The sequence below is a fragment of the Miniopterus natalensis genome, chromosome 1, assembly GCF_054644295.1.
Source record: "Miniopterus natalensis isolate mMinNat1 chromosome 1, mMinNat1.hap1, whole genome shotgun sequence".
Classification (NCBI taxonomy): domain Eukaryota; kingdom Metazoa; phylum Chordata; class Mammalia; order Chiroptera; family Miniopteridae; genus Miniopterus; species Miniopterus natalensis.
In genome coordinates, this window is record NC_142081.1 from 57,495,985 (window position 1) to 57,521,712 (window position 25,728).

At 38.0% G+C, this 25,728-nt stretch overlaps 1 protein-coding gene across 5 annotated transcripts in view; it reads left to right on the top strand.

Annotated features, from left to right (window-relative positions):
- TP53BP1 (tumor protein p53 binding protein 1) overlaps window positions 1–25,728 on the top strand; it is a 94,625-nt gene that overhangs the window by 43,445 nt on the left and 25,452 nt on the right. For all 5 annotated transcript variants that reach the window (XM_087821855.1, XM_016211600.2, XM_016211592.2 and 2 more), the window contains 5 exons: window positions 7,368–8,691; window positions 17,585–17,704; window positions 18,464–18,664; window positions 22,219–22,276; window positions 24,583–24,675. In XM_087821855.1, coding sequence (XP_087677981.1) covers window positions 7,368–8,691; window positions 17,585–17,704; window positions 18,464–18,664; window positions 22,219–22,276; window positions 24,583–24,675 — 1,796 coding nt within the window. The remainder of the gene's footprint in view (window positions 1–7,367; window positions 8,692–17,584; window positions 17,705–18,463; window positions 18,665–22,218; window positions 22,277–24,582; window positions 24,676–25,728) is intronic.

A 25,728-nucleotide genomic window follows, 5' to 3' on the forward strand; every position in this document is an offset into this window, starting at 1 on the left:
TTTGAAGCCATTCAGTCTAGGACTTTTGTTTGTTGGGAGCTTTTTGATTACTGATTCAATTTTGTTGGTAGTAATCAGTCTGTTCAGATTTTCTGTTTGTTCTTGATTTAGTCTTGGAAGATTGTGTGTATCTAAGAATTTACCCATTTCTTCCAGATTGTACAATTTGATGGCATATACTATTTTTTTTAATTCTAATTTTTTTTACTGTAATCATGAACCTAAATCAACCCTGTGTCCTTAGTATTTTCTTATAATCCTTGTGTTTCTGTGGTGTCAGATGTCACTTTTCCTCTTACGTTTCTCATTTTATTTATTTGTGTCCTTTCTCTTTTTTTCTTGATGAGTCTGGTTAAAGGTTTATCAGTTTTGTTTATCTTTTCAAAGAACCAGTTCTTGGTTTCATTGATCTTTTATATTTATAAAACTGTTTATATTCTCATTATTTCCTTCCGTCTACTCACATTGGCCTTTGTTTGTTGTTCTTTTTTCTAGTTCCTTAAACTGTAAGCTTAGATGGTTATATGAGATTTTTCTTGTTTCTTGAGATAGCCCTGTATTGCTATGAATTTTTCTCTTAGTACTACTTTCTCTGTGTCCTATAGATTTTTGGGCCATTGTGTTTTCATTTTCATTTGTCTCAAGGTATCTTTTAATTTCTTCCTTGATCTTATTGTTAACCCACTCATTGTTTAGTAGCATGTTATTTAGTTTTCATGTGTTTGTGTGTTTTTCAGTTTTCTAGTAATTGATTTCTAGTTTCATACCATTTTGGTTAGAGAAGATGCTTGATATGATTTCAATCTTCTTAAATTTATTCAGACTTGTTTTGTGGCCTAACATGTAGCCTATCTTGGAAAATGTTCCATGTGCACTTAAAAATAATGTATATTCTGCTGCATTGGGGTGAAATGCTTTGAAAATATCAATTAAATCCATCTGGTCTAGTGTGTCATTTAAGGCTGCTGTTTCCTTGTTGATTTTCTCTCTGGAAGATCTACCCATTGATGTCAGGTGGGTGTCAAAGTTCCCTACTAAGACTGTATTACTGTCAATATCTCCCTTTATGTCTATCAGTATTTGCTTTATATATTTAAGTGGTCCTGTGTTGGGAGCATAAATGTTTACAAGGCTTATATCTTCTTGTTGGATTGATCCCTTTTTCATCATGTAATATCTGTCTTTATCTTTTGTTATAGACTTTGTTTTAAAGTCTGTAAGTCTGTTTTGTCTGATATAAGTATTGCTTCCCCAGCTTTTTTTTGGTTTCCATTTGCATGACATAATCTTTTTCCATCTCTTTCAGTCTGTGTCTTTGTATCTAAAGTGGATCTCTTGTAGAAAACCTATGTATGGGCCTTATTTTCTTATCTATTCAGCCATCCTGTGTCTTTGGAGCATTTAATCCATTTACATTTAAAGTGATTATTGAGCCCTGGCCAGGTGGCTCAGTTGGTTGGAGTGTTGTCTTATACACCAAAAGTTTGTGGGTTTGATTCCCAGTCAGGGCACGTACCTAGGTTGCGGGTTCTTGTGGCCTGGCTGGAGCATGTATGGGAGGCAACTGATTGATATTTTCTCTCTCTCTCTGTCCTCCCCCCTCTCCTCCCTTCTTCTCTCTCAAAATCAACAAAAACATATTCTTGGGTGAGGATTAAAAATATAAAGTGATTATTGAGAGGTATGTAGTTACTGCTATTTTATTCATATTTATGTTCCTCTTTTTTTCCATTTCTTCTTAAGGAAATCCCTTTAATGTTTCTTGTAATACTGGTTTGGTGGTGGTGAACTCCTTTAGTTTTTTCTTGTCTGGGAAACTATCTTTCCTTCAATTCTGAGTAGTAGCCTTGTTGGGTAGAGTAATTTTTGCTTTTCATCACTTTGAAAATTTTGTGCCAATCTCTTCTTACCTGCAAAATTTCTTTTGAGAAATCAGCTGACAGTCTAATGGGAGCGTCCTCGTATGTAACTAACTGATTTTCTCTTCCTTTAAATTCTTTCTTTTTTGTTTTCTAAATATGTTTTTATTGATTTTAGAGAGAGAGGAAGGGAGAGGGATAGAGAGGTAGAAACATCGATGAGAGAGAAACATTGATCGTCTGCCTCCTGCGCACTCCCCACCAGGAATGAGCCCATAACCCGGGTATGTGCCCTGACAGGGAATCGAACCAGAGCGCTCTTGGTTCATGAGTTGACACTCAACCACTGAGCCACACAGGCTGGGCATCTCTTTGTCTTTAATCTTTGTCATTTTAATTATGTGTCTTCGTGTGGGCCTCTTTGGGTTCATCTTGTTTGGAACTCTGCACTTCTTGGACTTATATGTCTATTTTCTTCTTCAGGTTATGCAAGTTTTCAGTCATTGTTTTTTCAAATAAATTTTTAATTTTTTGCTTGCTCTCTTCTTCTGGTACCCCTGTGGTGCTTGATGTTGTTCTAGAGGCCCCTTATCCTATCATTGTTTTAAAATTCTTCTTTTTGTTTCATGTTCCAATGGGGTGTTTTCCTCTACCTTGTCTTCCTGGTTGCGATTTCGTTCCTCTGCCTCATCTAATCTGCTGTTGATTCCTTCTAATGTATTCTTTATTTCTCACTGGCTCTTTTTTATGTTTTCTATGTCTTTGTTGAAGTTTTCACTGAATTCCTTTATTCTTCCCCCATGTTCATTGAGCTTCTTTATAACCAGTGTTTTGAACTCTGTATTTGGTAGATTGCCTGTTTTGTTTAGTTCTTTTTCTGGAGTTTTGTCTTGTTCTTTCGTTTAGGACATGTTTCTTTGTCTCCTCATTTTGACTGACTCCCTATGTTTGTTTCTATGTATTAGGTAGATCTGCTATGTCTCGTGGTCTTGGCAGAGTGGCCTTATGTAGTTGACTTCATGTGGGGCTCAGTGGTGCTGTATCCTTTGTCACCTGATCCATGTGCTCCATGGGTGTCCCTTGTGGGTTGTGTGTTGTAGGTTTGCTTCATTGCTATTGGTATGTCTGTAGGTGGGGTTCACCCTCAGGCTAACTGATATGAGGGCTGGCTGTGACTACAGTGGATGAGCTGTTTTATGGGGAATGAACCCTTGGAGCAGGAGTCACTTTAGTGTAGCTCTGGTGCCAGCCAAGTCTGTCCTTGGGGTGTGTCATTTTTAGAGTTTTTTGGGTAGTGCTGTGGTGTGGTCTGAAGCTGGCCACTGGGTTTGTTGGTTCTGGTGCCTTTTGGGAAGGGATCTGGTGCAGACCAAGGCCAGCTGCCACTTATACTGGGCTTGGGAAGCATGGTAGGAACTACAAAGTGATCTGTGTTTGGTTGCCACTTTTGTTGGGTTTAGAGGCACTTGGGAGAGGCTATGCTGCAAACTGAGGCCTGCTGCCATTTGTGCTGGGCTTGGGACCTCTGGTGTGCACCAGAATGTGAGCTGATGGCAGTCACCACTTGTGATGGGCTCGTGGCTGCTAAGTTGCAGCTATGTTCCAAACCAATACTAACCAGTGCTTATGCCAGGCTTGGGGCCACCTGATGCAAGTTTACTGGCTACTGCTTGTGCTGTGGAAGGGGGAGGTGCTTAACAAGAGTTACAGGGCATGCTGAGGCCAGCTGTTTCTTGTTTAGTGTTTGTGGACCTTTGAGAAATTTTAATTTATTTAATTATTTTTCTTTATTTTATTTTTTTAAATAATCCTCACCTGAGGATATATTTTCCATTGTTTTTCAGAGAGAATAGAATGGGGGTATACAGAAACATCGATGTGAGAGAAACACAACAACTGGTTGCCTGCCACATGTGCCCTGACCTGGGGCAGTGAGAGTACCAGCAACCCAGGTTCCTGCCCTTGACCGGAATCAAACCTGGGAGTCTTTGGTGTGAAGGCCGACACACTAACCACTGAACCACACCGGCCAGGGCGATATTTAACACTTTTATCATTCTTGATATACCTATTAATATTGGGGATGACAAATCAAATTATAGATGACTATATGAATGGCTCTTAAACTCTGTATAGGTGAGACCAGTTTTTGACTGGTTGGATACTATGGATTTAGGTCTGTACTTAATCTAGACTTAAAAGTTGACTCATATTGAGTGTAGTCATGACAGTTCTCTATCGGTCTTCATCCAGAGCTCTGAGGTTTTTTCCCCCACTTAGTTCCGTTATTCTGACTAGACCTATAGGGAGCCATAGCACTGTAGATTATTAGGGGCCATATATTTAGAGGCTAGATCTAGGCAGTCTTTAGAAACTTAGCTTGTTGATATGCTGATTAGCCCTGAAATTTTACTCTGACTGAAATTCTAAGTACTACATTAAAATATTATGTAAAAAAATCCCATCAGTCTTTAGTTTGATGATGTTTAAAAGATACTCATAATGGGGGGGCAACTTCTTAATGGATATGGTATGAGGTTTCCTTTTTTTAAAAAAAAAAAAAAAATCTTTATTGATTTCAGAGAGAGGAAAGGAGAGGGAGAGAGAGAGATAGAAACATCAATGATGAGAGAGTCATTGATCGGCTGCCTCCTACACGCCCTCGACTGGGGATCGAGCCTGCAACCCGGGCATGTGCCGTGATCGGGAATTGAACCCCAATCCCCTGGATCCTATGTCGACGCTCAACCGCTGAGCCATGCCTGGCCGGGCAGGCTCAGATTTATGACTATTTTTATCATCTGAAAGGGTAAACAGTAACACTAGACATTGAAATACCTGAAGTTGTGGAATATATATATAATTTTTGGCAACCTATCTTAATTCCTCATTCTCTTTTTTTGTTTTTTATTTATTGATTGATTTTGGAGAGAGAGAGAGAGAAAGAGAAACATCAATCTCTTGTTCCATTCATTTATGCATTCATTGGTTGATTCTTGTATGTGCCCTGATTGGGATCAAACCCGCAACTTTGGAGTATGGGACAACGCCCTAACCAGCTGAGCTACCCGCCAGGGCCATTATTCTCTTAAAAAGCATAGGAAGTGAATGTCTTATCAGCTATGTCTAGAGTTTTATAGCATTTATGTTCAGCAAAATAACACACTGAATATAGTTCTTACATAAAAACGTATTAAGCTTTGGGTTATTTTTTTTTAAATGCAGGTATTATTTTCATAAAATAAAAATGCTATTTTAGGTGTATAGTTTGATGACTTTTGGGCATTGTATACAAATATATTACCATAACCACCATCAAAGTATAGTTTCCTCACCCTAAAAAGTTTCTTCATTGTCCTTTGCAGTAGGTTTCTCCCTCGCGCCCCCCCCATCTCCTCTTTCACCCTAGGCAACCACTCATCTACCTTCTGTCATTGTAATTTTCTTTTTTTGAGAATTTCATATGATTGGAATCATAAAGCATGCATGGTCACTTGTGTTTGAGGTTTTTTTAAAAAATTAATTTAAAAAGTTAAATTTATTGCAAAACATTGGTTTATAACATTATATAATAGCAGGTGTACAACTTTATAATATGACATCTGTCTACTCTATTGTGTTCTTACCACCAGAAATCTAACCTCCTTCTGTCACCATGAATTTGACCTCCTTAAGTTCTTTAGCTTAGCATATTTTTGAGATTCATACTGTTACATGTATTAGTATTCCCACCAGCAATGTATGAGAAATGCAGTTGCTCCATATCCTTACCAACAGCACGTTGTCTTTTTAACTTCAGCCATCTTTGTTGGTATGTAGTAGTAGTATGTGTTGACTAATGATATTCTAAATTTTGGATTTTAACACCTGCTTTATGAATGCTAGAATATTTTGACATAGCAGGAAGTGAAATAAGTATATACAGGGTGTGGCAAAAATAGGTTTATAGTTATTTGTATGGTAAAGTACAGTAATAAATAATAATACAAGAATAAACTCTGTTTCAAGTATTCACAACTGTAAACCTCCTTTTTCCCCACCCTGTATTCCTACTTTGTGAGAACTGAAGTGGGCTTTGTAGGCATATGTTCAAGTGATTCCTGTGTAATTGTGGGCCCATCATATATATGGCACGATTTTAGTAGCTTAGAGATGTACAGTTAAATTTAAGTATCTTCCTACCCTTAAAAATGTAAGTTAATACTTTTAGGTTTTTCTTTTGATTATGCTTATTTATGTCATTGATTCATAAGAAAAGCATTAAACAGAGTGACTTTTATTGATGAAAGGAGTGGTGATTATGAGCTTTGTATTTTTGAGAATATGTTCCTAGAGTTCTTTAGTGTTTAAATAATTGATTTAGAAGTTTTAGATAGGCATAAAGAATTAAAATGGCAATAAATAAGGACCTATCAATAATAATCTTAAGTACTTTAAGGGAGAGATGACAGCAATACAGTCATAGTCAAAGACTTGAACACCCCACTGACTTCACTGGATAGATCTTCCAGACAAAAAGTCAACACGGAAACAGTGACTCTAAATGGCACATTAGATCAGATGGATTTAATTGACATTTACAGAACATTTCACCCCCAAGCTGCAGAATATACATTCCTCTCAAGTACACATGGGACATTCTCAAAGATAGACCACATGTTAGGACACAAAACAATTCTCTACAAGTTCAAAAAGATTGAAATAATATCAAGCATCTCAGATCACAATGGCATGAAATTAGAAATTACAATAAAAGCACTCAAAAACATTCAAACACATGGAGGCTAAATAGCATGTTATTAAACAATGAATGGGTTACCAGTAAGATCAAGAAAGAAATAAAAAACTTCCTGGAAACAAATGAAAATGAACACACAACAACCCCAAATCTGTGAGACACGGCGAAAGCAGTCCTGAGAGGGAAGTTCATAGCACTACAGGCCTACTTCAAAAAGCAAGAAAAATTTTTAATCAGCTATCTAACCCTACAACTTAAAGAATTAGAAAGCTCCCCTGTGAAGCTATCTGGACCACGGCTTATGTTTGCTGGGAGTTTTTTTTATTACTGCTTCAGTTTCATCAGTTGTTATTGCCTGTTCAGGTTTTCTAATTCTTCCTGATTCAGTTTTACATGATCTCACTCATGTGTGGAATCTAATAAATGAAATAGACTGAGGAACAAAATAGATCCAGAGATATAGAAGCATGGAACAGACTGATGAATCTCAGTGGGAAGGTGGGGATGGGGGAGTGGGTGGGGAGAGATTAATCAAAGAACTTACATGCATGTATGCATAACCCAGGGACACAGACAATAGTGTGGTGAAGACCTTGGGGGTGGGGGCGCGGATGTTGGGTGGAGGGGATCTATGGGGAAATAAAAAGTGGGGACATCTGTAATATTTTCAACAATAAATTAAAAAATAATTTAGATGAATTCAGGGATTAGATATAAAAGAAGTATGATTAAGAACAAATGAAGATTTGTCTCTTTTTCTTCTTCCTTAGGACATTTTCATTCCATCTCCAAGTTTGGAAGAACGATCAAATGATGGAAAGAAAGGTGAAGATTTGCATAGTTCTTCTTTGACTGTTGAGAGTTCTAAAACTTCAGAGACGGAACCAAAGAATTCTGCTGAGGATCTTGGGCTGTCTTTGACCGGGGATTCTTGTAAGTTGGTGCTTTCTACAAGTGAGTATAGTCAGTCCCCAAAGGTGGAGAGCTTGAGTTCTCACAGGATTGATGAAGATGGAGAAAACACACAGATTGAGGATACTGAACCCGTGTCTTCAGTTCTCAATTCTAAACTTATTCCTGCTGAAAATGGTAGTATCCTGATGAATCCAACACAAGATGGCCAAGTAGAAGTGAATCAGAATGCTGATGAAACAAAGGGGGATGACATAGAAACTAGAGACGACATTAGTATTTTAGCTGCTGGTTGCAAAGGCAGAGAAGAGGCTGTAGCAGAAGACGTTTGTATTGATCTCACTTGTGATTCAGGGAGTCAGGCAGTTCCTTCTCCAGCTACTCGATCTGAGGCACTCTCTAGTATGTTAGATCAGGAAGAAGCTATGGAAATTAAAGAACATCATCCAGAGGAGGGGTCTTCAGGGTCTGAAGTGGAAGAAATTCCTGAGACTCCTTGTGAAAGTCAAGCAGAGGAGCTGAAAGAAGAAAATATGGAGAGTGTCCCGTTACACCTTTGTCTGACTGAAACTCAGTCCCAGGGGTTGTGTCTTTCAAAGGAAATCTCAAAACATGAATGTCAGGAAGCTATGGAAGTTGAAACCAGTGTGATTAGTATTGATTCCCCCCAGAAGCTTCCAGCCCTTGACCAAGAATTGGAACATAAGGATCAAGAAGCATGGGAAGAAGCTACTTCAGAGGACTCGAGTGTTGTCATTGTAGATGTGAAGGAACCATCTCCCAGAGTTGATGTTTCTTCAGAACCTTTAGAGGGAGTGGAGAAATGCTCAGATTCCCAGTTGTGGGAGGATGATGCTTCAGAAATAGAACCATGTGCTGAGAATAGAGCTGATACCCAGGAAGAAAAGAGTGCCGAATATGAAGGAGATCTGAAATCAGTGACTGCAGAAAAGGAACCTGTACAGGCTGACTCTCCACAGCCTCCCGTGACTTCAGTGAGAGCAGATGATGCTCCAAAACCTGAGGAGATGCAGCAGACCAAACCCCATGACAAAACAGAAAACTCATTAACGGAAGACTCAAAAATGGCTAATACAAAGAAGCTGGGCTCAGGTGTAGAGGCTCAGCAGCTGGAGAAGGCCTCATCCCACACCTCACAAAGCTTCTGTGAAAGCTCTAGTGGTGAGTGTGACTGTAAATTGTTCTGTGTCTCCAACCAAATTACAATTTGGAATGGAAGGTAGGAGAGAACTGCGTGCTTATGTCAGGCCTGAAAATTAACTTGGATATATGTTTATGAACTAATAATAATTGGGAAGTTAAAAAATTTGGGTTGTATATTCTTTTGTAGCTGTAATTATTTATGGACTCAGAGATCATTTGATGTTTATCAACTTTATAACTTAGGAGTAATCAACATGATTTTTATTAATATGTAGGAATTATACCAATCGTATTTTCTACTAAGGTCCCAATCTTGCTTCAAGTTTATGTATATATGTATTTTAATTTATTATTGAAAGTATTACAAATGTCCCCCTTTTTCCACATTGATCCCCTCCATCCTGCCCCTGCCCCTCCAGGCCTAAACTACATTATTGTCTGTGTCCATGGGTTATGCATATATGCATAAAAGTTCATAGGTTAATGTCTCCCCGCCCACCCACCCCTGCCTTCCCTCTGAGATTCATCAGTCTGTTCCAGGCTTCGATGTCTCTGGATCTGTTTTGTTCATCAGTTTATTTTGTTCTTTAGATTCCATGTATGAATAAGATTATGTGATACTTGTCTTTCTCTGACTGGTTTATTTCCCTTAGCATAATACTCTCCAGGTCCACCTTGCTGTCTTAAAGGATAAGGGATACTTCTTTTTTACAGCTGCATAGTATTACATGGTGTAAATATCCAAGAAGATGCTTGATATGATTTAAATCTTTTTGAACTTGTAGAGACTTGTTTTGTGTCCTAACATGTGGTCTATCTTTGAGAATGTCCCATGTGCACTTGAGAGGAATGTATATTCTGCAGCTTGGGGGTGAAATGTTCTGTAAATGTCAGTTAAATCCATCTGATCTAGTGTGTCAGAGTCTTTGTTTCCTTGTTAATTTTTTTGTCTGGAAGACCTATCCAGTGAAGTCAGTGAGGTGTTAAAAGTCCCCTACTATGAGTGTATTGCAGTCGATCTTTCCCTTAAAGTCCTCCAGAAGTTTTTTTCAGCCTCTGTGAATTTTTTGTTCTGAGGTGGATCTCTTATAGGCAGCATTTTTTGGGTCTTGTTTTCTTATCCAGTCAGCTACCCTATGTCCTTTTTTTTTTTTTTTTTTTAAATATATCTTTATTGATTTCAGAGAGAGGAAAGGAGAGGGATAGAGAGAGACAGAAACATCAATAATGAGAGAGTCATGGATCGAGCCTGCAACCAGGGCATGTGCCTTGACCGGGAATCGAACCCCGATTGCCTGAATCCCAGGTCGACGCTCAACCGCTGAGCCATGCCTGGCCGGGCTACCCTATGTCTTTTGATTGGAGCATTTAATCCATTTATATTTAAGGTTATTATTGATAGGTCCTTATCTATTGCCATTTTATTTCTTTATGTCTTTGTTTCTCTTTCTCTCTATTTCAACTTCTTATTATAGCATTGTTAATTTGGTGGTGATAAATCCTTTTTTTAATCTGGAAGCTCTTTATTTCACCATCTATTTTGAATGATAGCCTTGCTGGATAGAGTAGTCTTGGTTTCACATGCTTGCTTTTCACTACATTGAATACTTCATGCCATTCCCTTATGGCCTGTAGGGTTTCTGATGAGAAATCAGCTGACAGCCTTATGGGAGCTCCTTTGTAGGTAACAGATTGCTTTTCTCTTGCTGCCTTTAAGATTCTCTCTTTGTTTTGAATTTTTGGCATTTTAATTATGATGTGTCTAGGTGTGGCCCTCTTTGGGTTCTTCTTGTTTGGGACTCTCTGTGCCTCCTGAACTTGTGTGTCTTTTTCTTTGACCACGTTAGGGAAGTTTTCTGCCATTATTTCTTCAAACAGGTTTTCTAACCCTACCTTACGTTCGACCTCTTCTGGCCCTCCTGTGATGTGAATATCATTACATTTCATGTTGTCCCACAGCTCCCTTAGACTGTCCTATTTTTTAATTGTTTTTTCTTCCTGGATCTCTGACTGAGTGATTTTTTCCTACCCTGTCTTTTAGTTCACTGATATTATCCTCAGCTTCTCCTAATCTGATGTTTATACCTTCCAGTGTATTTTTTAATTTTTACTATATTCTTATTTTCCTTCATATTTTCCATATCTTTTCTCATGCTGTTGACCATCCTTATGATCAGTATTTTGAACTCTATATCTGATAGATTGCTTTTCTCCATTTCATTTAGCTCTTCTTCTGGAGAATTCTCTTGTTCTTTCATTTGGGGCTTATTTTTTTGTCTCCCCATTTTGGCTGCCTGTTTGGATTTGTTTCTGTGTATTAGGTACATCTGCCAGGGCTCCCAGTCTTTTGGATAGTCTCTGGTGCAGACCAATGTCAGACTCTGTGACTGGCCCTGAGTACCTTTTTTGATGCTTTCCCCACTCCACAGCTTGTGGCTCCCTCTGGTGGGGCTGGGTGTGTATGGAAAGGACCAAGATGTGTACCATGGTCTGCTTTTCCAAGCCCTGGGTCCAGAAGCAAATCAGGCAAAAACTCAGAGCACCCAGAGGCTGACTGTTATTCAGTCTCTTAATAAGCCTCAGGCTGTAGAAACTCCACAGGGTGGGGTGGCTGATGATTGTTATTCAGTCTCTTAATGAGCCTCAGGCTGTAGAATCTCCGCAGGATGGGGTGAGAGGTTTTCAGTGGGTGGGGCAGTTGCTTCTACCCCCAGGCCAAAGCTGTTTGGATCGTAAATGTCTGCCTGAGAAAGATTTCTTCTGCTGTATGGGGAAATGACTCTGCACAGGAATCTAGATGGCTGCCCTCTGAGCTCTCTCCCCAGAGCCAGCACCTCTAGATTCTCCTGTCACAGCTCTAGTCCACTCTGCCCTCCCTCTGCTGGAGCCCCAGGTGAGTGGCTGCACACGGAACTTTGTGCGTTGGCCCTTTAAAAGGGTGCCTGCGTTACCAGCTGCCTCTCCCTGGCAGACAGAAACCCCACTGCTTTCACAGCCAGATGTTATGCAGGCACCTTTCTCATTCTGGTGCTCTGGGCTGGGGAGCCCAGCTTTGGGTTTAGACCCCAGAGTTCTCAGTGTAAGCCTCCCCACAGCTGAGATATCCCTCCGGACCTTCAGCTGCTGCCTATGGGAGCCCAGCCAGGCATCTCCCACCTCCGCACTTTCTACCAGTCTCTATGCAGTCTCTGCTCTACATCCTTGGTTATGAGGGTGCTCTCCAGCTCATCTTAGTTGCAGTTGATTATTCAGGATGGTTTTTCTTTGTTTTAGTTGTAATTCAGTTTTGTCCTTGGAGAGTGTCATTCATTGTAGCTTCCACTCAATCTGCTGCCATCAAATTTTTATATTTTGACAGTTGCCTTGAAGTACAGGATCTTTTTTGATTATTCTACACAGTAAAATCATATTCAGAACTCTGTTAATGAGTATGCTGTTATTGGTTGTTTTCTCTTTATGGGCATTAAGTAAAGTTTCTAAATTTGGCTCAACATATATACATCTTAAACTTAAAACTGGAAAAGATATTAGTTTGTGCCTTTTATGAAGTCCAGAATGAGAATATAGATTTCTTTCTGAAATTCTTGTAGAATATTATGCATGACATTGGCTGAAAAGAATCCATATTTTCTAAATGCCTAGAGTTAGTGTAATTTAAAAACAAAAGAAACTTCAAAAATAAAGTAAAAACAAAACACAAACTTAAGAAAACAGGCTTCTAGGGTTATGGAAATGAGAAACAGTGTTTGGACAACATCATAGCTATTAGTATGAGTGATTATACCTGGTATTTCTGGAACAGCCCCACTTTATACCTCTTGTCTGTGTGTGATTGTTAGCAGTACTTTTTTCCCCCCTCTCAAAATTACTCCTATTCATTAATTTTTTTAGTTTTTTTTTTTTTTTTTATCCTCACCCGAAGATATTTTTTCAGTTGCTTTTCAGAGAGAGTGGAAAGGGGGCGGGGGGGGGGGGGAGAGAGAGAGGGAGGGAGAGGGAGGGAGAGGGAGGGAGGGAGGGAGAGAGAGAAAGAGAAAGATCGATTGGATAGAGACACATCAGTTGGCTGCCTCCCACATTCACCTGGATGGGGCCTGGGATTTAGAGCCTGCAAATGAGGTACGTGCCCTTGGCCAGAATCGAACCCGGGACCCTTCAACAAGGACTGATGCTCTAACCACTGAGCCAAACCAGGCAGAGCTCATTAAGTTTTATATTTGGGACTTCCCCTCCCCCCTCCAGAACAGAAATGTTAAAGCTGAAATGGAGGTTAGGGGTCATTGGATTCAGTCTTATCTTCATAAAGTCACGTGGCTAATAAATGATTGAGGTGGGACTAGAACCTAAGTTGTCTGATTCTCAATGCTATGCTTCTCCTGTGAAACTGTATAATCTAGTTTCTCTGATTCTGATGAGCTATGGTAAAGAACTATCTGAATGACCTAATATTTTGTATTATTGAAAATTCTTGTAATTTCATTACATCTAAATACTGTTATTGACCTACCTAGGCTAAGAAAGTTTCAGGGCCTGTAGATTGTTTCAATTTGGTTACTTAGGAGTACTCTAATTATCTTAGCAATTGTATGCGAAAGAAACTTCTAAAACATTGGGCTATTCTATTATGTTAATTGTATTCTTCATGAATTCTTGTTTACACTATTAATGGGCAGAGCCAGCTCACTTTTATAATAGACATTGCCATAGTAAAACTTATTTTACTAATATTTGTCTAGATTATTGAAAATACTAGTAAGTTATATTCTGTTTAAGAGTTTAGTTCCTGAGCAAACAACTAAAAGCAGTGAAGACGGGTTGGTTGGATTATTAGAAGATTAAATCATTCAGAAGAACGTTGCTAGAACAAAAAATATTATTTTGTGTTTAAAATATAGTTGCCTAATTGCTAAACCTCAGGAGAGACTAATTTAAATGAAAGTAACCTAAGAAGTTAATGGTTCTGGAAAGACAGAATGAAAGAAGTACAAGTTGGTTGAGTCCCTGGTTTGTTCATTAGATTTCTGTATGTTAAATTTAGAAGGGTACTGTTGCTGTTGTTTTTGTTAAAAGCTTTAATGATTGGGAAAAAAAAGATACATGCTTAATTGTGGAAAATGTTATATAGGAAAGGGGAGAGAGGGAGTGGCTGGAGTTGGGGGGCAGAGGGAGTAGGGGGAGAATCACTCTAAATACCTCTATTTATAGATAACTTGTCACTGTGAATATTTGGAGACCTTTTTAGACACGTTTTCTGAAGACCTACTTCTGAAATTTGAACAAAGCAAATTTAGGAAGAGGATATGTGGAAGCCCAACCTTATTCAGTGTAGAATAAATTTATGGTGGTTTGATGATGTGAAAAATAATAACAGGTTTAATAAGTCTTTAATTAAATTCATTAATGGTAGTATATAATATTAATAATGATCAGTGAAGCTACTAGATATGACTTATGCTTTACCTCTAACATTTGTTGGCTTACTTTATGGAATATCACCCTAATTAGCCGTTAATGTCAGAGGCAGACTCTTAGGGTAGACTGCTTATGCATGGTGTCACCCAATATAGAAATTTTTATATATTTAATTAGATGGCTTTAAATTAGTTGTAAGAAGTGACCAGGTCTTCTCTTGAGAAAGGTTAGAAGTAAGAGAGACCTTACTGACATTAAAGGTTTTAAATTTTGCTTTCGACTAATGAATCTCTGACGGCTTTAGTAATAAGGACACACTCCCCACTCATATGGTTTGACAATGGATATTAAGTTTCCTTTCGTTCATTCATGTTTTTCTTAATAGGTTGATATACTGGCATACATTAGGGTAAACCATGGTAATCTGGGAAATAAAGAAGGGACTTGATAATTTAAGTAATGTAGGCGTGGTAAATCTTAGAAAAAGAATATGTTGAAAATTCCAGTAAATTCCTGTGAAGAGAGCAGTGCAGTGCAGGTGACTGTTCCAGTAATGAAAAATTCTTTGGAATGTATGATGCTTTGTGAGATGTTTTTGTTTTTTAGTTTCTATATTTCTTCTAAATTTTTCTTTATTAACCTAAAGGACTTGCTTTTTAAGGAGTTGCCAGAGAATGGGTGCTTATCTATTGACCCATTTCTTTTTTTTCTATAACTGTGGTGGAATTCTTTGTCATTTGATATGATGTTGCAATTCTTCACTCAAACTCTCTACAGTTCTTTAGTTGGGTATATACTTTTCATCCTTTATTTCTAAAGTCCCTTTCATTTACTCTTTCATGCCTTCAGGTTACTAATTCCTTTTCTCTTATGGGTAGATATAAGAGATGTTTTTGTTGTTGTTTTGTGATTTTGAAGAAAAAACCAGTTTCAAAGTGCTTGATATTAAAGGTAATAAAGGATGGGAGTGGAGTGGGAAAAGATGAAAGGAAATGTGGTATAAGAAAAATGTATTTGGCCTTTATCAGGTTCCTGCACAGAGCTCCTAAAACCCTTGCAGTTTTTGAAGTGAAACTAATACCTTTTGTTATTCAGAACAAACCCTTTTCGTCACACCTTGGTTTGTGCTAATGAATGATCTAGAGTAGATCCCTATATAGCCTCAATCAATATGGGGCTGTTCATTGGAAAGATCAAATGATTATTAGAGAATTGTATCTTTCAGCCTTACACATTGACTCCCGGGAGGGGAGGGGCTCAAATTCAATCTCTATAAAAACTCTTGAACAAGATTTGATAAGCTACGTAGTTGGTAAATTATACTGGATGGTATCTTACCCCAGTTCCATGGGGACAGAATCTCCTGCTGTCAAAACTCTCTGGACCTCACCCTGTGTGCTGCTTTATCTGGCTGTTAATCTATGTCTTTATAACCTGGTAAAGGTAAGTAAATGTTTCTCTGGGTACCCTAAGTAGCACTGTCGAATTAATTGAACCTAGTGAGGAGTTTATGGGAATCTATAATGTATAGTTGGTCACAATGTATAGCGCAGGCAACAACTTGGACTTGGTACTGGCATCTGAAGTGGGGCAGTCTTGTGGGACTGAGCCTTTACTTGGGGGATCTGATGCTGTCTCGAGGTAGAGAGTATCAGAATTGAGTTCAATTTGTAGGACAGCCAGTCAGTGCCCTGAGAATTGGAGAATTGCATGGTGGTGTTGGAAAACACATTGGGCAGACTCTTTTCACAAGTAGTGACTGGTTATGACAGATTATAGTTATTGTGAGCCATCCCAGGAAAATAAATACCAAATTTCATATGCTAGTTTAACGAGGAGCAGTCTGGCACAATTCTTTTTTTCTTCCAAACTTAGTCATTTTAATAAAAGAGGTAAACAGCCCGGCTGCCATGGCTCAGCGGTTGAGCATCAACCTAGGATCCATGAGATGGAGGATTGATTCGTGGGCAGGGCACACGCCTGGGTTGTGGGCTTGATCCCTAGTGGGGGGCATGCAGGAGGCACCAGATCAATGATGACTGTCTCATCATTGATGTTTCTCTCTCTCCCCCTCCCCCTTCCTCTCTCTGAAATCAATAAAGGTACATTTAAAAGATAAATAAAATCAGGCAACATTAGTCCTCCCACTTTTAAAAAAAAAAGAGGTAAACAATTAGGAAATCAGAAAATGTGATTTTTGGCAATTTGCAATTTTGCTTAGGAAAAATTTGGAACTGTGACCTAGTTAAAAAGTAAGGTTAAACAAAAACCGTTGCAGCAGAAAGCTTTTCTGAAGGAAAAGGCTTATTGAACCATATACTAGCTAGGAAAAGGACCAGGTCCTGGGACATACAGTCTGAACCACCTTTAAAAGGGCCAGATGGAGAAGGGAGAATATTTCTGACAGGGCTCATTTGATTTGGGGAAGAAAGATGTAAGTTGTTTTGAAAGAATTAACCTTGGCTATAGATAAAGACAAGATAAGGTCCAGGCTGGTGGGGATGGGGAGGCAGTTCTAGGATACAGGCATAGTCCATAGGAAGAAATACTGCTTCTGGATTGGTTATGGGCAACATAAACTATAAGCAGGATGCAGTGACGTCTGGTAGAATTTTTTTTTTAGATAGCTGCCAGGAAGTTGATTCAAAGTTTTAATGTACATTCTGGAATGTGAGCAGTCTTTTGTTGGGTTTGACCTGAGGCTCTGTTAACTGATTAACCTCTTCTTCCTCCCACCCTGTAGCCTGTTGTAATTTAATTTAGGACATCTCAGAATTGTATCTTGTCAAAGTTTTTGTATCTTGACAAATGTTTTATGTTTACATTAATTTTATAATGACTAGCCAAAAATACATATACTGGAATGCTCACATATGTGAGATTTACTGTTGTGCAGAGATGTAGATATGAATATTACTTCTGTGGTCTAGAGTGAATGCTGGTCAGTACTGCTGAACCATGAAACCCATAGATTTCTGTTAGAACCAATGAGTATTTTGAAGTACTTTGGCCCGTGAGATCCTTTGTTACCTCTTTGAGTAGATTGTAAATTATAAGTATTACCATCAGACTTCAATCTAGAGAATCCTACAGATTGCTAAAGCTTGTAAATGAACTCTTTGGATTAACATTGCACAAAAAGAAAATGTATAGACTTGAAACTACCCAAATTTCTATCACTGAGTATTCCCAAATGTACTCTTGGAGCTCAGGTGTTTCTGTGTTCCTTTTGACCATGTTTCTCAGGGCCTCCAAACTCTGGGCTTCCTCTGTTTACCTGTCCTTTGGTTGTCTACTTTGTGTCAGTCCTGTTGTTGATGGCTGTAAAGAAAGCACAGAGAACAGTAGGAAATTGGTTGGGAGTCCTGGTGAGGGGGGTTGGGAATGAGGCAGAATTTGGGAAAAGAATAAATATTTCTTGCAGTTCTCCTCACTTTTGCTTTTTTAATACTTCTATTTTGGTTTCCTCCTTGTTTGTTTGTTTATTTTTTTCCTCCAGAAACTCCATTTCATTTCACTTTGCCTAAAGAAGGTGATGTTATCCCACCATTGACTGGCGCAACTCCACCTCTTGTTGGGCACCTAAAATTGGAGCCCAGGAGACATAGTACTCCTATTGGTGAGTATCTAAAATGTAATGCCATTTAAAGTAGAATTTCTGAGATATTTTTTTATGCAAGTGATTTCTTTTAGATCTGAAAAGTTGGACCTTCCTCGTAAGGTTGATTTTTGTCTTAGGAAGAATAGGTTGTGATGTCTGATTTTATGAGTTTACTCCCAGGCGGTGTATTGAGTGGTGATGAGAGTAAAGAGAGGGTGGAAGGAAGAAAGAAAAAAATTGTAAGGATTTTATTCTATACTTGCAAGGCAATAGAATCTGAGTGCTAAGGAATGATACAGAGCTGCCTTGTAAGGAAGGGAGAGCAGGTAGGGAAGAAGTACTATTAATTCAGTACCCTGGCTGATCAGTCTGCTGCTTGACAGGGCAAGAAAATGTAGATCCTCCGTCCCTAAAGCAGCCAGTAGTCTTCTACATTAACCTGTTTGTTTTCTCTAGTCAGTGCTGAGAGGTAACAGTCATGCCATCTGGAGTCTCCTGCTACCTATGCCTGATGCTGGCAGATGTGGGTTGGCTGAGGGCTCATGAGAGCTTCCGTTGTCCAGATGCAGAAGTGGAACTGAATCCTGTTGCTCCTCTTAAGACCAGGTGTCAATACTAGTGTGTAGTTGTTGATACTTGTGACAGGATCGATCCTAGGAATCCCTTTCAATCCTGCAGAGCTGTGGAATCAAACAGGCAAATTGATGACCTTGAATTACTGTTTTTTGTTTGTATTTTAGTGTTCTTTCTTTCTTCCTCCTACCTCCCTTCTTTCAGATACTAGCAACTATCCAGAAAGTACCACGGCAACCAGTGATGTCATGTCTGAAAGCGTGGTGGAGACCAATGATCCTATACTTGGGAATGAAAAAGATTCTGGGCCTGCCCCAGAAGTGGATGATAAATTGTGTCTAAGAATGAAACTGGTCAGTCCTGAGGCTGAGGCGAGTGAAGAGTCTTTGCACTTTAGTCTGGAAAGTAAGTTTTATTTTATGTTAATCTTGGGTAATTAGTAGCTCCAGACCATCTGGGAAGTAGTGATTATATTTTTTCTAATTATACTTTTATAATTATAAATGTATTTGTAAAGTCTTATTCTCATAGATTTAATTCTTTGCTTTTGGTCTGTCACTGTTATATTACTGAAGATGCTCCATTTTATAATCTCTATGGTTCTGGTTGTATCTCTGTATTAAACCTTTGTTGATACTAAGTAATTGGTTTCCATATTCAGAAACAGTACAGAAGAGGGTAGAAAATTTAAGATTGTGGATTCACATTATAGGTTTATGTTTACTACTTCTCACATTAATTGCAAGTTGATTGGTATAGCTAAAATACAGAGAAGGGACAAGGGAGTGGCTGCAAAGTAGAGACCAGATTCTGAAAGGCCTTTTATATCATGGTTAGAAGCTGAAAAATTTTAGGCAAGGTAGTAGTATTTTGATATTTGCTTTTTTAGAAGTATCTGGTGAGCCCTGGCCTGGTGACTCAGTTGGTTGGAGCATTGTCCCATACACCAAAAGGTTTCGGGTTTGTTTCCTGGTTAGGGCACATACCTAGGTTGTGGGTTTGATCCCTGGTTTGATCTCTGAGTACGGGAGGCAGCTGATTGATGTTTCTCTCTCACATTGAAGTCTCTCTCTTTCTCTTCCCCTTCTCCCCCCCCATCTCCCTCTCTCTCTCCCACCTCTGCCTCTCTCCCTTTCTCTCTAAAATCAATAAACTTATCCTTGAGTGAGGATAAATAAACAAACATAAATGAAAGGATCAGCCAAGTGTTTCAAAACTTGTGCTTTTATGCATCATTCCTTGCCTTCGCCATTTCCTGTTCTGCCTGGCAAACTGAGTCTTTAACCCAGAAGTGGGGTCATTAGTAGTGGAGGTGGAGATGAGGGATGAATTTGAGAGGTGAATAGTAGAATAGGGACAACTTGGGACCAGTTGAATATAGAAGTAAGGGGGAGGAGAAAAATACAGGATGTTTCTACATCTGTGTTTAGTTTTCATGGTTGCACTCCAAAGTAGATATCCTTTTCCATTTTATTGATGAGAAAACAGACTAAGAGAGGTTTCTAAGTTATATATCTGCGGTCACAATAATTGGTAAGAAGTAGAGCTGGAGTTTGAATCAGATCTGACTCCAAGGCTTATAATTTTTTTTACTAAGTAGTTTGTAAATGCTGTTTAATGGAGTTAGAAGAGGAAGAACTCTTAAAAGAGATTGTAAGGGAGCATTCAGAGAAGATGGTGAGGACAGTATAAAGCCATGGAAGGCTGTGGGGAGGAAAGTTAGAAGAAGAAAACAATGTCAGATGCAGAAGTGATGTCTAGTAAGATATTTATGTTTAGGTTCCATTTGGTAACTCTTGCAAGAACTATTTCAGTATAGTGGTTTGGGTAGGAGCTATACTGAAGGTAATTGAGGAGTGATGAGGAGAAGAGGCAGCAAATGTATTTGGCTTTTGAGAAGCTTTTGTTAAAAAATATGTCAAGTTAGAAGGAAATGTAGGATTAAAGGAGATTTTTCATTTTTAGGCTTAGAGGGGCCTAAGGTTTATAGACTGAAAGGAAATCTCCAAAAGAGAGATGGGTTAAAAATGACGGATTAGAGGAAATAGTTGATGGATCAGGGCCTTGAGGAAGTTGGGAGGGAAAGCTTTCAAAACCATAAATAGAGTGGGTAGACTTGAATAAGAGGGACTTTTTGCCCAGCCAGTGTTGCTCAGTGGTTGAGCGTTGACCTATGAACCAGGAGGTCACGGTTTGATTCCTAGTCAGGGCACATGCCTGGGTTGCAGGCTTGATTCCCAGTAGGGGGTGTGTAGGAGGCGGCCCATCAGTGACTGTCTGCTCATTGATGTTTCTATTTCTCTCTTTCTCTCCCTTTCTGTCTCTGAAATCAATAAAAATATTTTAAAAAATAAAAAAAGGGACTTTTCATTCTCTGAGAACAAAGAAAAGAAATTTTAGCTTTTCTTCTGAGTTCTTACTATATGCCAGGCATTTTACATGTACAGCTTATTAAATCCCCTGACAAACTTGTAGTGTTTTTTTTGTTTTTTTGTGTGAAGATCCTATTGTTATCCACATTTTACAGATGAGGAAACAGGAAGGTTGAGCACCTTTCCTAGAGTCATACAGCTATTAAATGTAGTAGCCTGAATTCAAAGTAGTTCCAAGAACCAGAAGTCCAGTTCCAAATTATAATACTATTCTGCTTCTCAGTGCTTATTGATTTGAATCTTAGAACTTCAGTAGAAATTAAAGTATTACATCTTTCCATCCTTATTATCTTCTCTGAAATCAAGTAGAACTTATTAAGAGAATATGTGGTAGCTGTGAATCTTTAGATTTGAAATTACAATTGGAAAGATCTTATATGGAGCTAAATGTTAAAGATGGTCATATTGGTAAATGTTGCTACCTTTTCAGATAATAGGAATACAGGATCAGGCACCATACTCAAAATTTGACTCATTTCATCCTCACAACAAACCTGTGACAGAAGATGAAGAAATTTACTCCCAGGTTGTAATACTGAGTGCTGGCCAGGGCCTGAGCCAGGTTTCTGTTTCAGACCTAGGACTTTAACCATTAAGCTTCAGCTGCCTCCTTGATGGACTACTTAGATTATGTTGGGTCATGAAATTGTAGAAATGTTTAAAGGTATTTGTTATTTTTTCTGAGGCGGGAATAAATTGTCAATGAATACGTTTTAATCCCTTGACATCAGTGACATTGCTTTGAAAATATGAAATTCTTTTCAGTATCACCCTTGATTCTTTTTATTTTTAAGTTTTTTAAATCCTCACCTGAGGATATGTTTCCTCATTGATTTTTAAAAAAATGTCTTTAGATGGGGGCGGGAGAGAGATAGAAATATCAATTTGAGAGAGAAACATCGATTGGCTGCCTCCTGCATGCACCCTGATCAGGGATTGAACCCGCAGCCCTTTGGTGAATGGGACGATGCTCCAACCAACTGAGCCACCTCTTCTTTGCAAAAGTGTTTTGTTTTTCAATCATCCCCAAAGAACTTTAGAAAGAAATTGAGTACCTCTATGTGTGGTTTCTCCTAAAATTGCACACTATTTAAAACTTGTGCATCAACCAAAGACACTTTCCTACATAATTTATCTTGTTAAACTTTTCTTGTTTATTTTAAATTTATTTTATTTTTAATTTTATAATTTTTTATTTGTTTTTTAAAACATTTTCTTACTACATATTTTAAAAATTCTTGTATGAGAAGAGTTGAAATTCACAAGTTTTATTTCATTTTTAAATGTTAATGCTTCATTGTATTTCTGGACAAACTGATCCGTCTTCTGTAGGAAGTTTGAAAAAAATGATTGATAGAAGTGAGAGAAATTGGTACCATTAAATTATAAAAATCTTTTTATGTTCACTTACTATTCTTACCCATTTCTTTTTGTTATTTGTTGCAGATACTAGTAGAGCAAGTTTTTAGGTGTGCTGCTAACTGAATTCTGTTTCCCTTTCCTTTCCTTCCTTTTGTTTTTATTCAGAGCCTGCAATTGGTGAAAGAAAAAATGGATCTACTGCTGTTGCTGAGGCTGTTGCCAGGTAACTGGAGCTGGTTGCTATTTAGAGGAATTCAGTATACAAAGCCACTGTACTGAGGGGAAGATGATTTATCAAGAGAGGAAAAAACTTAAGATATAGATTCAGCATAAAGGATTGAACAGTGTAGGCTAATGTAGGCTTGAATCTAATGTAGGCTTTCTTAAGTCTAATAAAGCTTTTGCTATACTTAGAACTAAGATATTTAAAGGTGTTTCCCTTTCTCCCTTTTGTTCATGTGGGAAGAGTGCCCTTTTTTACCTTTTTCTGTTGATGGGACTGAGATTGTTGTTGCTTTGGTGAGGATATGGAGGGTTTAACAACAGATAGACGTAGGCCCTGCTTCTTCTGAGATCCCCTACTCAGCCACAGCCTCAGACCATTTTCTCTTCTGCCTGCCAAATTAACTACTCTGTTGAACTGTTATTTTTGCTTTGTCATGAATGCTATAATGCTTTGAGCATGAGTATGACTCCATCCTGAGGCTCTGGTGCTAAGCTTTGCCATCTGGTGGCTATGAGAGTAGAATTGTTTTTTATTGGTTTCTGGCATGAGTCATCCAGCATGAAAATAGTAGCAGCAGTTGGTGAAATACAGGTGAGAATTTTTAAATCAGGCTAGGCAGGCACTATAAGTAAAGCAGGATAAGTGCAAGACCTTCAAGTATTGAGGATGATAGTCAACTGAGCATGTGTCCTATGTAAAAGGGTGGGAGGCAGTCTGGGTTCAACTCCAGCCTGTTGTTACCATGCAAGAATGCAAACTTGTTTTCAAATCTCTAATTTTTAAAGAGAAATCTGTAGTTTTAAAAATAAAATTTCATGTTTGGTGGGTCAAATAAGACCTGTCTGTGGACAAAATTTAACCCTCAGTTGCCAGTTTCTGGCCCCTGTCTAAATCCTTTGATCTGTACTTAGCTATATATTAGAGAGATTAGTTGTTCTCTGGACTCTTACATGTTTAATCTGAAAAATATGTACTTCAGGGTCCTTACTCAGTTGAAGACTAATGATGTGTAGTCTTACAAGTTGAAGAAAATGGAGTTTATACTTGATATCTTTGGTTTTAACATAATTGTATGCTAGATATAACTTGTTATTAGTCTGTACATGTGCCCATTAAGAGGGGACAGAATATGCTGCTAAAGCTTCCCAATAAAATCAATTAATAAAACAAGTAAGTTCTGTTAGAATATTTTAAATGCTCATTCCTTCCTCTGCATTAGGTAAAGGCAGTACCACTCTGTATGTATGTATGTATTTATTTATTTATTTTAAAATATATCTTTATTGATTTCAGAGAGAGGAAAGGAGAGGGAGAGAGAGAGATGGAAACATCAATGATGAGAGAGTCATTGATCAGCTGCCTCCTGCACGCCCCCGACTGGGGATCGAGCCCGCAACCTGGGCATGTGCCCTGACCGGGAATCGAACCCCGATCGCCTGGATCCTAGGTCAATGGTCAACCACTGAGCCATGCCTGGCTGGGCTGTTTTTAAACAAAATGTCATTGGTAACTGGGCTCTGTTCAGATTACTTGCTGCCATCTTCTTTCTCAAACATTTCACTGTTGAATGTTTCAAGCACACACAAAAGTAGAGAAATAGTATAGTGAACCACCATGTATTCATCACCCTATATCAAAAATTACCAGCTCATAGCTAGTTTTAATTTATTTATAAATACTTCCAGTACTCTCCTCCCCACTCGATTATTTTGAAGCTAACTCCAGCATTATATTATTTTATCTGTAAATATTTCAATGCTGTCTCTAAAAGATAAAATTCCTCTTTTGAGCTTAACCACAGTACTATCATGCTTTTAAAATTGGCGGTGATTAATGTCATCAAATAGTTAATGTTCAGATTTCTCTGATTGCCTTATTTTTTTTACAGTTTGAATCAAGATCCAAACAACGTCCACATTACATTTGATTGAAATGTCTCTTAATTTAAATTTCTTTTAATCTATGGGCCCCCACCTGTCTTTTTTTTCTTCTTAGCAATTTATTTGTTGAAGAAATTGGGCTTTGTGTTTTATAGAATTTTTTACATTCTGGACTTTGCTGATTGTGTCTTTATGTTATTTAATATAGCCTTCTGTCCACCTCTCTGAATCTTCCTTGAGAGTTTTTAGTTATGCTAATTTGAAGCAAGTACTGTACAAGGAATTTGCATTTTGATGTAAGGCAGTTTGGACATTTGGATGCAGCAAAAAGATTTTATTCTCTTTGTGCCTAAAAGGATAATCTTCAGAAGTGTGTTTCCTTTCAAAACTAACACAATATATTGCTTTGATTTATTATCTTAGTCCCCAGAAGAACATGTCTTTGCTTAGCTGTGTCTGTGAAGCCCGGCAAGAGGATGAGGCTCGAAGTCAGGATCCCTTCTCCTCACCCACCAGGTGAGCATTATTTTCATAGCATCTTTTGGACTATATTTATATTGATTCATAAAATGGTTGGTACCAAAATCTAGAATTTAGTCCTCCTATTTTGTGAACTTGAGCTTACTTTTTTATCTGAGGGACTGTGGCATATTCTAGATGGATTTATAGAGATTTATAGTCATGAGAAGTTTTATTAAATATTTTGTAGATACAGATTTTTGTCTTTATCTGCCAGTTCTGTCAACTTGAAATGATTAAGCCTTCATATATTTATGAAACTATCATTTTACATTTCTAAGAATTATTCCCTTTTTCTTAGGTTTGGAAATGTTTATTTTTAACAGATTTTCTATTTCCATTTAGGGTAAAACTGAGATACTTAACATCCCAGATTTACACTTTGCCAGACCTGATGGAATTAAAATTTTCCTATAATTTCTTTACTTTATAATCTCTTAGAACAGGTCTGAGGCAGAAAAAAAATTTTTGAGTTACAAGGTATTTCTTCTCTATTTATAATTGAAGAGTATTTGTTTGGAATATATGAGTCTTATATTTAGTATAGGGAAAGAAGTGATGGCATTGGAAATAAGCTTCTATTTTCATTATGAGATGGTATCTGTCAATCTCTGGAATTTTGTGATTTTGTAATTAGAGAATGTGATAATGTTTGTCAGCACATATCTAATAGTGTTATTTGCAGCATAATTTCTCTATTCTTTATTGATAGAAATATTTAGAAGAAACATGTCGGTGCTTTTATTAGGCATTCTGATGATTAAGTGTGAGCTTGTTGGTATTGCTGGGAATCAGCTAGCCCAGATTATATCCTCTATTGTATCAAGAAGTTTGTTAGGCAAAATACCACTTCATGTGGTTCCAGAATTGGTATGGTAATGGTCCAGCAATTACTAAATTTATCAATGGCATTGAATTGCCTTTCTACTTTATTAGAGTATCTTAAAATAGACCAAGATGCTGTTGATTTTGTTTAGCCTTGGTAGAACAAGGGCTTGCAAATCCAGCTGGATTTGACTTCAGTTGCTCTACAGACAGATCTACACTGAG